The following is a 16,161-nucleotide window of genomic DNA, read 5'->3' as shown; positions in this document are numbered from 1 at the left end:
CTATCCTCGTAGAGCCATAGAAGTGTTATCCCAGGAGAGTGACATTGGCTCCATGGGAAAAACATACATGGGGCTGAAATGACCCCTTTCCTTAAGGCCTGTTACGACCGGAATCGGCAGCCACGCTGCAGAGTGCAATGGCCGCCGACTTTTCGTGTAATGGCTGCCATTATCAAAATTTCACTCCAGCAGAATCCCAGCAGTGACCTGCTCCCCCCCGCCACCCCATCGCTCCACTGCTCCCGATCCGTCCTAAGTGCGTCGACAGAGTGCGCACCGCCAATGTTCCCCCCTGACGGCGAAATTTTGCCAAGAAAATCTTCCTCCCGCCGGGTGGTGCCAAAAGCTACTTTTTCAGATGGTGCAGTGAGGCTGTAGACTTCTGAAATGGCGGTGCGGCTCCCATAAAGGGCACTGCCACGGCCACCAGGTTTTTTTTTGTCGGCGAACTGCCATGTCGGGCTAACAATTATGCCCCCTGGTTAGGCCGGGCCGTCAACAGGCAGCCTGGCACCTCCTCTTGGGCGCCAGGCTGCTGGCCCGGCCAAAACCGTCCCTGGTGGCCCAGTGAACCGAACTTTAAAAACCGCGCAAGCTCTGTCCTTTAAGTGAAGGAAAGAGCTGTGGTGACGCGGTGCCGTGATGACGTCATCAGCGCTATGCTGATTACTGACAGCGTTGGACGCTACAACACCACCCTCCCCTCCACCTCCGCAACTTCCACCCCTCTAGTGTGCTAACTGCCGCATATCCGCCCCCATCACGAGCGACTTCCGGTCCACCGAAAAAACAAGCCAAAAAGTGGAATTTTGCTCAAGAGGCCACCTCATCCACCACGGCGGTAAAAACATTCGAAACAGGATGCATGCCCCCCGTTTCCAGCGGTGGGAAATTTCGGCCCGCAAGCTGACCTGTCTCAGGATAACAGCATGCCAGTGCCTCTGCCAATACCCTTGTCAGTGCCACATTGCCAGGCTAACCAGCCCATGCCAAGATGCTGCAGTCTGCAGCTAGGCCCTCAAGGTCCATAGCTGTTCGAGTTCATCCACCAGGACCAGCTGAAGTTTTCTCAATGGAAACTCAGTAGTCTTCCACCTCCAAGCTGTAGCCCCTGGGGATAGACCTCATAGGAGAACTAGGATACATACATGAGCACAGAAGACAGGCACTAAAGGCACAAGGGTGCTTCTTAATTATTCCTGTTAACCAATAGATACAGATGGAATTGAGCTGTTGGAATAATATGTTTTCTGGATTTGGTGTTGGTGTTTATATTTGTACTGAAGTGCAGGCAAGACCCCTAAGGCTAGACTGAAGGAAGGCATTCAGATGGTGGGAGTAAGGATGGTGGTGATAAGCACAGTGGGAATGTTGGTGTGGTGGGGATGGGAGGGATAGTTCAGATGAAGCGCTCTTGGATGAGTTGCCCCCTGAGCTGTGGTAGCCAAGGGCACTGGTGGTTGATGCCTCTCCTGCTCTTCCTCCTCCTCCTCCTCCATTTCTTGCTGCTCAGGATGTGGTAAAGGCTGGTACCCCAAAAAGTTATGCAGCACATGACCACAAATCTGAAACGATGGTCAGGGATGTATTGCAGAGAGTATGGCTCCAGTTGTGGCTGCAACAGGTGACATAGCTCGTGACAGCCTCCTTGCTGTAGTGCAGGCATCTCGCACCGTTACTCCTCAGTGAAGTTGAAGTATGAGATATGCTCCCTGAAGATTCACTGTGGGTATGGCCTTCTCCACAATGCCCTCTTTCTCCCTCTTCTCCCAGCAGCTCCAGCTCTCTCCTGGCCTCTTTACTGCTCCCCCTCATCCTCCAGCCCCAACAGCCCTAGCAAAGCACACAGGACTCGAATAAAACTCTTTTTGCAAAGGAAACAAAAACAGTGCAGCACCAGCACAAAGTTGTTCCCAGAATTTGGAATTAATTTGTGGAATGAAGATAATAGCCAAAAAAAGGCCCAGAAGTTAACCGGCAGTCTAAGAGGACAAGCCATGAACAAAACTCTATGGAGTGGCTGAGGCCTTTAAACTGTGTTTCTGCAGGGTCCTTGCTGCCTCAATGCCATGATTTACTGTCTGAGTTTATCATGTGACGAGTTGGGTGTTGGAGCAGACCAATTTCACCAAAGGGTCCTGCACCAGCATAAGATCTTATTTTAATATTAGAATGAGACTTGCCTGGTGCTCCCTGTGCACCAACTGAGCAGGCCGATCCATAATGGCTGGCCATACACTTCTCACACACACACACCTTAGGAACCTTAGGTGCCCGTTTTATGTAGCATGATTGAATTTCTAAGTCCTATTGTTTATTTCCCTTCCTTAATATCATTATCTTGCAGTTGTCCACATGAAATACCTTTGCCACTTGTCAGCCCTCCTTTTCAAGCTATCCAGATCTTGTTGTATTTGGTTTGCCGGTTCCTTATTGCTTCAACTCCCCCTTAGATAGCTTTAATCCTGCTCCCAGCTCCAAACCATTTGTATACACTGACCAGTAATGATCCCAGCCTAATCCCAGAGTTAAACATTGACTTGCTGACACAGCTCCAATCTCAGCCACCCTTTGCTTCTCCTGGTTTAACCAATCTTCAATCCACCTCAGAAGCTTGTCTCCTATTTCACGCTTTACCATCTTATGGACCAATCATTTGTGCGGCACAGTATCAAAATCTTTGTTGAAATCTAAATATATAATCTCCAAAATTCAAGGGAGCTGGGGGAGCCAGGTACTGTTACCTGGGAAGGTGAGTATGGAATTTAGGGTGGGGACCGTTTACAATGGGTCTCTGTCCCTTTGCCTGCTTGTCAGAAATTGTGAGTAAACTTGTACTAGTGTATTAAATGTCCACCTACATATAGGAGCATGCATTATGATGCCATGTAAATGAGGGAAATAGGTTATGCAACATATTTTTCAATATTTGCACCCTAACAATGCTGGATGCAAGGGATACCTGAGCATTCTTCACATCCAGCGTTGATCGGGGTTTGGGATAACTTAAAATGAAAATGATTGGTTTCCTGATAGCAATTGATTGCAGTGCAGACATAAATGCCCCTTACCCCAGGGGAAATTTTAACCCCTCCCAGAAATCAGACAGATAGATAGTTAAAATGCTCGGTGGAACTTACCCACTCCAATCCCGCTGCCTTCCCCAAGGTCTTGATATTAACCTGTTCTTTATGGCAGACAAGCAGGACCCCCACGGGAAAGCATCGGGGTCCTGCCTTAACTATGCAGATTGGACTCTAATGACACCATTAAGGAGGAGGGTGGCGGGGGTGGGGGGGGGGGAAGCTTGGGGTAGACAAGCCCCAAATTGTGTTTGTTAGTCCACTTAGTGATTCACGGCAGGTTTAGCAGGAGTCTGGTCAACAACATGTAGATGATGTCTGGAAGTTAAAACCCCCCGGGCCTCACATGGCAGAGAGGTGGATGGTTTCCTATCCCCCTCTGCTCCTTCAATGCAACCACGCTTGGGTAAAATTGATCCCTATCGGTCAGGGGCAGATCCAAAGGTTGGGTGAAAGTTCACCGCCCCAGATCTGCCCCAAAGAACCCTCATCTGAAATTTCTGGGCTATCAGTTTCACAAAATTTCGACTGTCAGCAAGGTCTGTCTTTGTTTTTGAAGAAGTCTAGCAAATTTGTTCGGCAAACACTCTCCCATAAACCCATGCCAACTCACTCTGACTCTTAACACGCCATACCTATCTAAGTGGTTCATAAAATGATACAGCACAGGAGGCCGCCATTCGGCCATCGTGCCTGTGCAGGCTCTTTGAAAGAGCTATCCAATTAGTCCCACTCCCATGCTCTTTTCCCATCAGCCCTGCACATTTTTCTCCTTCAAATACATCCAATTCCCTTTAGAAACCTACGATTGAATTTGCTTCCACCACTCTTTCAGGCAGTACATTGTAGATCATAACTTACTGCGTAAAGATATTTCTCCTCATTTCCCCTCTGGTTATTTTGCCAATTACCTTTAATATGTGTCCTCTGTTTATCAGCCCCCCTGCCAGTAGAAACAGTTTTTCCTTATTTACTCTATCAAAACCCTTCATTATTCCCTCTTTCATTATTCTTTTTTATCCTTTACTTGAAATGGGCATTAGGTTCCCTGGTCTGTAGTTTGGTGGGCCATCCCTGCGCCTCTTTTTTAAAATTGGCATTAAGTTAGCTACTTTCCAATCCTCGGGCACTCTTCCAATTTCGAATTTCAAGTACCCTATCATGAAGTCCATGAAAGTGAATTGAGACTTAAATGTTATCAAACTCCAGGTCTTATCTACCTGCTCCTTTAAGGCCCTCCAAGAGGAAGGGGCTGGTCACAAGCAATAAGGGCCACTACTTGTGGGCATCTCTGCGTTTGAGCCTCTGCCCATGAAAATCAGGTGGGGGGCATGGTGACATCACTCCTGCCTCTTTGAATGCTCGCAAGCGTTCTGGGCAAAGAACTCGGCCCACCCTCGGAGGAAACCCTGGAGTACGAGGGCATTGCTTGGGGCAACCAACCCATAATGCTGGGTTTTGACCACTTTTACTCTACTCTGAGCTTGGAAAATAAGCGTTTCCAGACACAAAGTAGAGGACAATCGGTCCTCACAACCTCCCTCTCCAGCATGGACCTCCAGATCGTAAATTTTATTCCCAAGATTCCTAGCAAAAGTTTGAGACATCTGTGTCTCCCACTCCCTGGAGTGATGTGCTTGTTTATTGTATCATTATTTCTCTGCATGGTTACATCCTTACATTCCACATACTTACCTGTTGTATCAGTGTTTGCATTCAAACCATAATCCACCAACCTTCGCTCTATGCCACAACATCCACCTTCTCTATCTTTTCTATCTTCATCATTCTTTATTTTCTCTCTTTCGAAGCCTGCTTAGTTTGTTTCCTCATCCCCTTCTAATTCATTCAAACACTACCTATTGCTTTATGTGCCCTCTACAAGCACATTGGTATCCATCTGATTCAGGTGACGCCTGTCCTGTCTGTTTAGCTACATTGTACATATTGCTATCTCTACCATAAAGTTAGCACTTCAACGTAACTAACCTCCTTCTTCTTGCTAGAGCATAAGATGTCAAGGACAGAGAGTTCGTCACCCCAGGTATCAATTCCAGTGAGATCATACAAGGTGGACGATACAGGTCCAAAGGCCCAATAAATCTGCTTTCTCTTCTGCATGAAATGACTGAACATCTGTAACAAAGACACACAATAAGATATATCTTGAGTCAGGTGATTACCGATAGCAAATTATACTGATATTTTACAATTTTAACATACAAAACCGTTTAAAAAAAACAAGAATTCTATTTGAAATGAATTACCAACTCAAATTTACCTTAATAGACATAATCAATGTTATTTCATGTCCTATGACTAATAGTTCCTATGGCAAAATTTGTCAATACTAATAGTTACTAAGTTGAAAAATGGGATTTTGTCATCTTGTTCAAAGAGGCCATCAATTTTAACTGAGAGCCTGGTTTGGGCAGGTAGGGGAGTGGGACAAGCATCAAACGCTGCCAATGATATCAACTTGATGCTGAGCTATTTTAACATTCGGCAAGGTCTCACAGGTGGAAAGGGGGGCAGGGGGAGGGAAGCAGAGGTCCAACTTTCCATCTCTTTCTGGCTCCACAAAGATAAATTTAAAATTTACATTTTAAGGTCTCTGCTTCTTTCCCGACAGGTTGAATGGAGTGGGACGGCTGTTGCTGGTGGGTGGCCTGCTCAGCCGGCAATTAATATGCCTATGGGGGTCTAATTAGACCCTGATTTGCATGCATCAGGGAGGCTCCTGCCTGAGTCAGTTGGGCTTCTTGACCTTCAGTGTCAGCTGTGGCTCAGTGGGTAGCACTCTCGCCTGAGTTACAAATTTGTGGGTTCAAGTCCCACTCCAGGGACTTGAGCACAAAAAATATAGGCTGACACTCCAGTGCAGTGCTGAGGGAGCACTGCACTGTCGGAGGTGCTGTCTTTCAGATGAGATGTTAAAAAGAGCAGGGGAGTTATCCCCGGTATCCAGGCCGATATTTATCCCTCAATCAACATAACAAAAAAAACAGATTATCTGGTCATTATCACATTGCTCTTTGTGGGAGCTTGCTTGTGCGCAAATTGGCTGCCGCATTTCCTACATTACAACAGTGACTACACTCCAAAAGTTCTTCATTGGCTGTAAAGCGCTGAGACATCCAGTGGTGATGAAAGGCGCTATATAAATGCAAGTCTTTCTTGTTCCTTTTTCTAAATGAAGGGGACATTGGAAGCGTCAGTTGTTGGAGGCGCTTTAAATGCGTGGCCACCCTGTTCCTACCAGGCTGGGTGGGTAAAATCGCCTCCCTAGAATGTAAACTAATGCTATAACCTAATTTCAGGTTTCAGATGGAATTTATAAACCAAGCTGTCAAGTTACAGAAATTTTTAATTAGGCTACATCTTTGAAATTCAGCCAACTGTTTAATACAAACTGCCCATCTGTAGCCCATGGATCGCTATTATGTACATGTACACGTGAGGAAAATTATAGTACAATGAAATGGATGAAGGATTTGTGTGAAGTACTTAATACATAAAGACAATCTGTAACATTGAAATAAATGTCATCCTTACTGGAAGTTATATTTCCTAAATTCCATAAACATAACTCAACAATCAAAAACAGGATTGGAATCTATAGGGGGAATGATTCAACTCATACCGGTCTTCGCCACACAAATGGGGTGTGTGATCCAGCCTCAGGCCCGATGCAGCTCTGCAGTCAGGGCATAGGAAACTTTGGCCAACTCTGATGCCAAGATGGCCGCAGATAAGTTCTTGGGCAAGGAGGTGAAGCAAAGGGATTTGGGCACCAGCTGGCAGTGGCCCGTTTTTCTGAAGCTAGGAGGATGAAGACCTGGAATAAGTGCATGGAGCATACATAGCATAAGCTCCAGCTATTTGCTGACCAATTTGGATCGGGGTCCTACAACTGGCATTAGGATGTCAAGTTGCATATGAGGGTAGGTAACACCTATTTCAGGTGAGCGGCCTGCCTGCCGAGAATTCGCTGGCTTTTAATTTGGCAATCGGTGCATTTCCAGGGAAGATCAGGCGCAGAAGATTGTGACCCAAAATTCATCCCTCCCGCCACAATGGTGATTTAACGCTCAAAAAACAGTGCAACATTCTTTTTCTACTCCATAGAATTTAGACCTCATCAATAATCTATAGAAGACAAAGCCTCGAAATCTATAAATCAGTACATGTGCATGCAGTTCCTGTTTATTACATTGTATTTCCTGTGCCATACATCTCTGTCATAGTTACTTATAAGCAAATTCATTTCTTTCAGCTGACTGGCTCATTTTCAGATTTGTTCCAACAATCTTCAAAAAAGAGAAATCTGGTAATTTGGAATGTACTGATAACTTGCTCATAAATATAAAATTCCTTATAACAGAAAAATCAATGTTTGTAGCCCAAGAATCAAAAAATAACCTTAGCAATCACAGTTAAAAAAGAAATCCAGATATTTCATCTTGGGTTGTGACAAATAGCCTGAAACGCAATTAAACTGATCACACTATGCAGAGTTCCAGATCTAAACAACAAAACTCCGAATAATTTAAGGCTCTGTTCACATAACTACAATTACAGTCTGAGGCTTTAAAGGGACACATCTCCATCTTAGCAGCAAAATAATGTACTGGCTCTGAAAATCTGCATCCCTAACAGCACTTGTGGCCTATTTGCCAGGGACTTAACAGAGGAGGGCTGAAAATCGATCCAGACCTAGATATGCCAGATTCTGGCCTCATCTCCCAATTTCTGATTGAGTCACTTTGGGACCAAGCCACCATCCACTGCAAACATGGCCCTTGATATCAGAGGAGGCAAACCAGGGGAGGGATTTTTCATGCTGGGAACTTCCTCATCTCCAGCCTGCTTACGTTTGCTTGCACCCAAGCTCAACCAGGTATACTGGCACTGAAGTGACATAAGTTGCATTTGGTAGTCCAGGCATAGGTCCTGGTCTGGACCTGCAAAAGAATCTGGCTGCAGTTCCTGTAAATCAGCCCTCTTGTAAAGGAGTTCAATGAGGGGAAAATAAATGTTAGTCATTGGGCCAATGGTGCCAACAATTGCTGGGCAGTGTCACCTTTTCTGACTCCCCCTGCTTCTAGTCAATGACCAAGATGTGCTCGTATAATTCTGAGGAGAGAAGAGAAATCATTCTCCTTCAACCCCTACCCCCCACTGCGTTCCATGTTTTCACTTCCAGCTTTCCTTCTCACCACAATCCTCTTGCCCCACCCAAAGCACCAATAACTTAGCTCTCTCCCAGCTCCATGCTAAGCTTAAGGACTCCTCCCGGTGTTACCATATCTCTATATCGCCCTTCCGCTCCTAAAGGACCTTGGTACCCCTTCCTAGTGATCCCAAATACCATGACTGTCCCTCCCACATCTACAATCACTCCCTGGTTTTTCCAGTCCATCGCAGCCTCCCAAAGTTCTCCAAGACTACCTTTCCTATACGGGCACTCTACATGATTTTCTCACTCTACTCTGCAGTATTGTTATTCAGTTTTTTCCAATCTCCCTCCTACCTACCTGCAACATGCAGTAACTTTCCTACCACTTCCCTTTGTATCCTGGGCTTTAAGAAATGTAAGAGATAAATGTAACTATACGGTAAAGTGAACCTTTAATTATATTCTCGGCCACTGAGTTACAGTTTCCACACATAATCACGGAATTCAAGCACAAATATATCACTGACAGTCCACAATATGCCGTAATAAAATAAAATGTAATTTCTTAAATCAGTGGCTCTGATAATACAACATGTTACATAGCACAAACCATAAAATCCTCTGACTTGCTCGGAGAAACACTATGGAAAATACACTATCAATAATATAAAAACCTTATCTATGCAGACAATTTTTGTTCATAACACTTCAGATGTCACGCTGGCTTAAATTTTCTGATCCAGGTACACCTCCGGCAGGGTGGCAGATGCCCACTTGACTGGGCATCAGGATAATTTGTGTACACAGGACAAGCTAACCAGCTTCCGCTAGACTGAGGGTGTCACACTATACTGGGGTGGAAACATGTGGCAGGCCTCAGAGGCTATTGCAGCAGGTGAGGAAGGCAACAACCAAGATACATAAAAAAATATAATGTTTTCTGCTCCAAATCTTTCTTACTGTTGCTGGGGCTTGTGCATTGCACACTTGGAGAGTGCTTGCACAGGGCCCATTTCCAATGAACTGAATTGTAGGCTGAATGACTTAGGCCCCTATTTTTCCCAATAAAGATTTCTGGCATCCACTTAACTTTACAAACATTTTTCTCACCAACCTCAGTACCAAAAGAAAATGGCAGTTTCCCCGAACTGAAAGCTATTTTTAGCGCTGCGCTACCCGAGTCCATTTTGGGGGGCGGAGCTTAGAGCATGTGCTGAAAAGTCACTGCGCATGTGCTTTAAAAAAAAATGCCACTCACTGCACATGTGCTGTAAAAAAAAATTTCAGCGTGTGTCGGGTCTGCCTCGTCTGGATCACCAGTGAGAAGTCATTTGTGGCGGAGGTGGATTTTCAGATAGAAAATACAGCTTCAATCAAAAGATGTGTGGTGTCCCTGCACCGTACTACAAATTCACACGAGGCATGTACTGCAGACACAGTCACTACATGACCTTAACCTTTATTCCCAGAACCAGGGAGTGCTGACCCTGGGTGGGACCTCCTCTTTTATACCTGGAAACCCAGGTGAGGAGTGTCTCCCACAAGTTCACCCCCTGTGGTCAGGGTGTACATTTCTAGGGTATAAGTACAGTGTACAGGAGTTGCATGAAGGTTACAGTTACATGAAGATTACCGTTGCATGATGGTTACATACATGACATCACCTCCCCCCTTATGTCTTTTTGTGTCAAAGGTTAAGTCTTTCAGGTGGTCGGCGCTCTCTCGTGGAGCGCCGCAGTTGTGGCTCTGGTGGCTGAGCCTCGACATGCGTCTCTGTCACCTGAGGTGATTCCGGCCTGTCCGGCTGGCCGCAGGGACTGGGCATGCTGTGGATTGTCCTCATTGCTCATCCACTGGCAGTGGTGTGGATGACATCTCATGCTCTTCTTCAGGTTCCTCCGTGTCTATGCTGAACCTTTTCTTTACTTGGTCCAAGTGTTTGCGGCATATCTGCCCATTGTTTAGTCTGACCACTATGACCCTATTCCTTTCTTTGCCTATTACTGTGCCCTCAAGCCACTTGGGTCCCAAAGCATGGTTAAGAACAAATAACGGGTCATCCATTTCTATACACCTCCGCCTTGAGTTTCAATCATGGAACTCGGTTTGGGACTAGCGCTTGCCCTCAACAATGTCTGCCAGGGCTGGGTGAATGAGGGACAGCCGCGTTTTAAGCGTGCGTTTCATGAGTAGTTTCGCTGGCGGGACTCCCGTGAGCGAGTGCGGGCGGGACCTGTAGGTCAGCAGGAGGCGCGATAGGCGGTACTGAAGGGAGGGTCCTTGGATGCATAGTATGCCCTGTTTTATGACTTGGATGGCACGTTCCGCCTGGCCATTGGAAGCCGGCTTGAACGGCGCTGTCCGGACGTGTTTGATACCATTGCCCGACATAAACTCCTGGAATTCATGGCTGGTGAAACACGGGCCATTGTCGCTGACCAGGATGTCCGGCAAGCCATGGGTCGTGAAAACCGTACGCAGACTCTCCATGGTGATGGAAGTCATGCACAAGTTTAATATGATGCACTCGATCCATTTCGAGTATGCATCGACAACGATCAGGAACATTTTCCCCATGAACGGGCCTGCATAGTCTACGTGAATACGTAACCATGGCCTGGTGGGCCAGGGCCACGGGCTGATTGGGGCCTCCCTGGGGACATTGCCCAGCTGGGCACATGTCATGCACCTGCGAACCCAGTGTTCCAGGTCTGAGTCAATCCCCGGCCACCATTCATGTGACCAGGCAATGGCCTTCATTAACGCGATGCCAGGGTGCTCGCTGTGGAGTTCCCTGATGAACGCTTCCCTGCCTTTCTGGGGCATGACCACCCGGCTGCCCCATAGTAGGCAGTCGGCTTGGATGGAGAGCTCATCCATCCGTCTCTGAAACGGTCTGACCTCCTTGGGGCACACCCTGTGTGCGGGTGTCCAATCCCCAGTCAGGACACATTTCTTTATCATGGATAGGAGGGGGTCTCTGTTGGTCCTGAGTTTGATCTGGCGGGCTGTGATGGGGAGCCTGCGGTGTCAAAAGCCTCAACGGCCATTACCATCTCAACGCTTTGCTCCGCTGACCCCTTGGTGGTCGCCAGTGGGAGCCTGCTGTGCGCGTTAGCGCAATTTTTGGTGCCTGGCCGGTGCCGTATGATGTAGTCATATGCAACCAGCGTGAGAGCCCATCGCTGTGTGCGAGCTGACGCATTGGCATTGACAGCCTTCCTGTCGGACAACAGGGATGTTAACGGCTTGTGGTCCATCTCTAGCTCGAACCACCTACCGAAAAGGTACTGGTGCATCTTTTTCACACCGTAAACACAAGCGAGTGCTTCCTTTTCGACCATGCCGTATCCACGCTCTGCCTGGGAGAGTGACCTGGAGACATAAGCCACCGGTTGGAGTCGGCCGGCGTCATTAACCTGCTGCAACACACACCCAACCCCATACGACGATGCATCGCACGTTAAAACCAGGTTTTTACAGGGGTCATACAAAGTCAACAGTTTGTTAGAACACAGCAGGTTCCTCACCTTATTGAAAGCCCATTCTTGACAGTCCCCCCAAAGCCATTCACAACCTTTACGCAGGAGCATGTGTAACGGCTCCAACAATGTGCTTAAGTTTGGCAGAAACTTCCCGAAATAGGTCAAAAGTCCCAGGAATGATCGCAACTCCGACGTGTTGCCAGGCCTGGGCGCCCGGCGGATCGCCTCCGTTTTTGATTCAGTGGGCCGGATCCTGTCTGCGGCAACCCTCCTGCCCAAAAACTCGACCTCTGGGGCCAAAAACACACACTTGGCCTTTTTCAGCCGCAAACCTACCCGGTCCAGTCGGCGTAGCACTTCCTCCAGGTTGTGGAGGTGTCCCTCGGTGTCTCGACCCGTTATAAGGATGTCGTCTTGGAATACGATTGTTCCAGGAATGGATTTGAGCAAGCTTTCCACGTTCCGCTGAAAGATAGCTGCCGCCGAACGAATGCCAAACGGACACATGTTGTCGATAAATAATCCCTTGTGCGTCGTGATGGTGGTCAGAAGCTTGGATTCTTCAGCCAGTTCCTGAATCATGTAGGCCGAAGTGAGGTCCAACTTCGTGAACAGCTTGCCACCTGCTAGCATGGCAAAAAGGTCCTCCGCTCTCAGGAGCGGGTTATTGGTCTTGCAGCGACACTTGGTTGATGGTGGCTTTGTAGTCACCACAAATCCTGACTGAGCCATCTGCTTTAAAGACAGGAACAATGGTACTTGCTCAGTCGCTGAATTCAATGGCTGAAATGATGCCCTCTTTGGGCAGCCTGTCCAATTCACTTTCAATTTTCTCACGCATCACATACGGCACCGCTCTGGCTTTGTGGTGCACTGGTCTGGCATCCAGAGTGATGCGTATCACTACTTTAGTGCCCTTGAACGTTCCGACACTGGGTTGAAACAGCGACCCGAATTTTTGTGGGACCTGTGAGCATGAACTTCGCTCCACAGGTGAAATGGCGTGCACATCCTCCCATTTCCAATTCATCTCGGCTAGCCAACGCCTCCTCAAGAGCGCGGGGCCATTTCCCGGGACGATCCAGAGTGGCAGCCGGTTCTGTGATCCATTATGTGTTACCACCAAGTTTGCACTGCCCAGTACTGGGATGATTTCTTTGGTGTACGTCCGTAGCTGCGTGTCAATGAGTTCCAGTTTGGGACTGCTAGCTCTGTGTGGCCATAGTCTCTCAAAATGTTGGGCACTCATAAGTGACTGGCTAGCTCCCGTATCCAGCTCCATGCACACTGGGATGCCATTCAATAAAACTTTCATCATCATGGGTGACGTTTTAGTGTATGAGCTGTGAACGTCAGCCATGTGAACCCGCTGAACTTCAGCATCCATGGCTTTTCCCCAGGCATCATCCTGAATTGCAGACCACTCGCCTGGTTCCTCTGTCTCACAGATTAGCCTCGCCACAGCCTTCTTGCACATCCTGGCCAAGTGTCCACTGGCGTTACAAATCCTACAGGTATATTGCTGGAACCTGCAGCTTTTCGCAGTATGTCTACCCCCGCATCTCCAGCATGAGCCGAGATTGTTGTTAACAAAGGGACTGTTAGCAGGCATTCCTCTCTGATTGCCCATTTGGTTGTTTCTAAGCACTCTGATGGTGGGTGTTAATGGTCCTATCGCGGGACGCATTGTTCCTCGAGATGCCGTGAATTGCCAATCCCCTTTCCATTGTCCCTATTGTGGGCCCAGAATCTGTTGCTGCCTGGGCAGTTTCGAAATGCCCTTGCCTGCCTGCGGGATCCCTAGCTGTGTTCACAATGTTAACTCCCTAGTCCATCGCCACGTTGGGACCAGGGCTGCGTGCGTAAATTAGCTTGGTCTCTTCTTCCCCTGCCATGAAGGTCTGAGCTATCAATGCCGCCCCTTCTAAAGTCAAATCCTTGGCCTTTATGAGCTTCCTGAAAATCCCGGCATGATTAATGCCCTCAATGAAAAAGTCCCTTGACATCTCCCCGTTGCAGGCGTCTGTGAACTTACAGAGACTGGCCAAGTGCCGCAGGTCTGCAACGAAGTCCGAGATATATTGTCCCTCCCGACGCCAGTGTGTGTTGAACCGATGCTGGGCCATGTGAACGCTACTCGCCAGCTTGAGATGCTCACTGATTAGCTGGCTGAGCTCTTCAAAGGACTTGTCCGCTGGCTTTTGGGGTGCGAGCAAGTCTTTTATCAGCGCATACATCTGTGTTCCGCAGTTGGTCAGTAGATGCGCCCTCCACTTTTCAGCCGCTGTCGCTCCCAGCCAGTCCTTCGTGACAAAGAAGTTGTCCCAGTACACAGTAACGTTCCTCTGTGCTACCAATGGCCATCCTCGTGGTTCGGTGATTCCTGTTTCTCGTCGCCAAATGCAGTGTCACTGCACCGTACTACAAACTCACACGAGGCATGTATGCAGACACAGTCACTACGTGACCTTAACCTTTATTCCCAGGACCAAGGAGTGCTGACCCTGGGTGGGACCTCCCCTTTTATACCTGGAAACTCAGGTGAGGAGTGTCTCCCACAAGTTCACCCCCTGTGGTCAGGGTTTGCATTTCTAGGGTATAAGTACAGTGTACAGGAGTTGCATGAAGGTTACAGTTACATGAAGATTACCATTGCATGATGGTTACATACATGACAAGATGGATGCAAGGGCGAAAGGGTCAGAGATGGAGACGGAGAAAGGAAGCTGTAAGGGCCAAGAGATTTCTCGTGGAAGAAAGTGAGCCCCTGGTAGAGATAATTGAAAGTAGATGGAAAGTTCTTGAAAACAAAGGGAGCTTCGGTAAAAAGAAACTTAAACCCTCTGTACTCACAAAAGTTTGGGACCAGGTTGCAGTAGAATTTAATGCAATGTCCATTAACCCGAGAAGCGGTGCACAGCTCAAAAAGTGGCAGGACCTCGGACAAGCAATGACTGTAAGTAACATTTTTATTTAAATTTATTTACATTTACATTTATATTGCATTACAATAACATCTGTAAATATAATTCATTTGTGTGTGTGTGTGTGTTTTCATCTTTGCAGAAGACGATATCACAGATTAACCGAGAACGGTCATAAACTGTAGGAGGTCTGGCAAGTAGGTTGCAACTAACAGCCGTGGAACAGAGGATCGCTTATATGATTAAATCTCACAGGAGAAGATCAACCACCAATGTGGACGCTGGGCCCAGGTTCCCAAGAGAGGGTAAGCCCTGCAAATTGCACAGTCTGGGTTGGCTAAATATTAAGTACAGCTTGTTCAGGAAGCCGTCAGTCCAAATATTCTACATCAGGAGAATGAAGGGCAGCAGGAAGACTCCGATACTGAAATGGTTACACTGGAATTGGAGATGGTGAACCTCTCGAGGATTCCAAGCCCTTTCCTGAGCAAATCAACCGACGTGACATTTCAAGGTGTACCATCTGAGGCTGTAGGTCCCAGTGTGTCACAGCAAGCCACACCTGTAAGACGGCAGAGGAGGGTGGAAGGGAGAGCTGAACCAGAAACACAGAATGCAGTGAACAAAAGACATCTCGTGGGGAGAACATCCAACTAACGAGATTGCTCCTGGAAACCTTCGGTGGGGTGAGGGTAGAATTAACGGGACTGAAACATGAAGTAGCAACACTGGCTGGAAATGGGTGAGGTAAGGGGAGAAATTGCGGGACTGTCATTACAGGTGGCAAGACTGTTGGGACAGATGACAAAAGTAGTAGCAGCGATAAGGGGGCACACCCAGCTGTCATTGCTGCCACTAACATTCTAATCCCCAGACCAGAGTCAGGGGTTGATTCCGAAGAGGAGCTCGGGCCTTCCACAATGACATATGCTAGCTCTGTCCCTGTCGTAACCCAACAACAAAAAACGCGCTATCTGAAAGAAAGCAGAAAAAACCTTACGGTCAGGGGGTAGGCGAGGAAGCAGAAGTCTGCAACAACGGGCACAGATAAGGGTAGAGGCAGCAACAGGGGCAGGAGTGGCGCACAGCACTAAGGAGGAGGCGAGATGGCTTGTTGTTCATTGAAAAGTTTGACACAAAGTTTATTAAAGTTATCAAAGTTAAAAGACAAGTTAAGTTAAGCTAAGTACAACTGTACTTTACGAATGTTTAATAAAGATATTTAGTTTGGACATTTAACCTGAATCATGTTCATTATTATTTTAATCCAGCACTAGAAAATCTTTTTAGATAATGTCACGGATTCAAGAGGTCAAATGGCCTCCTTCCTTGTAACCAATAATGTTTAAATGACACAGGGGCAGATTCCAGTACTGGAGTGTTCATGGATCCTGACTTGTTCTGGGTCACTGATACATGCAATGCAGGACCATGGTACATGTATCAGTGACCCTGAACCAGACAAAGTCCATGAACACCTTGGTATTAGT

The 16,161-nt window shown here is 47.3% G+C and overlaps 1 protein-coding gene across 1 annotated transcript in view; it reads right to left on the bottom strand.

Annotated features, from left to right (window-relative positions):
- The window catches only part of LOC139265349 (transient receptor potential cation channel subfamily V member 5-like), a 176,795-nt gene that overhangs the window by 42,471 nt on the left and 118,163 nt on the right, over positions 1-16,161 (bottom strand). The window contains exon 7 of the mRNA XM_070882323.1: positions 5,073-5,219. Coding sequence (XP_070738424.1) covers positions 5,073-5,219 — 147 coding nt within the window. The remainder of the gene's footprint in view (positions 1-5,072; positions 5,220-16,161) is intronic.

The sequence above is a fragment of the Pristiophorus japonicus genome, chromosome 6 (genome assembly GCF_044704955.1).
Source record: "Pristiophorus japonicus isolate sPriJap1 chromosome 6, sPriJap1.hap1, whole genome shotgun sequence".
In the NCBI taxonomy this organism is placed as follows: domain Eukaryota; kingdom Metazoa; phylum Chordata; class Chondrichthyes; family Pristiophoridae; genus Pristiophorus; species Pristiophorus japonicus.
The sequence above is the reverse complement of the archived record's forward strand: the minus strand, read 5'-3'. Positions and strand labels throughout refer to the sequence as shown.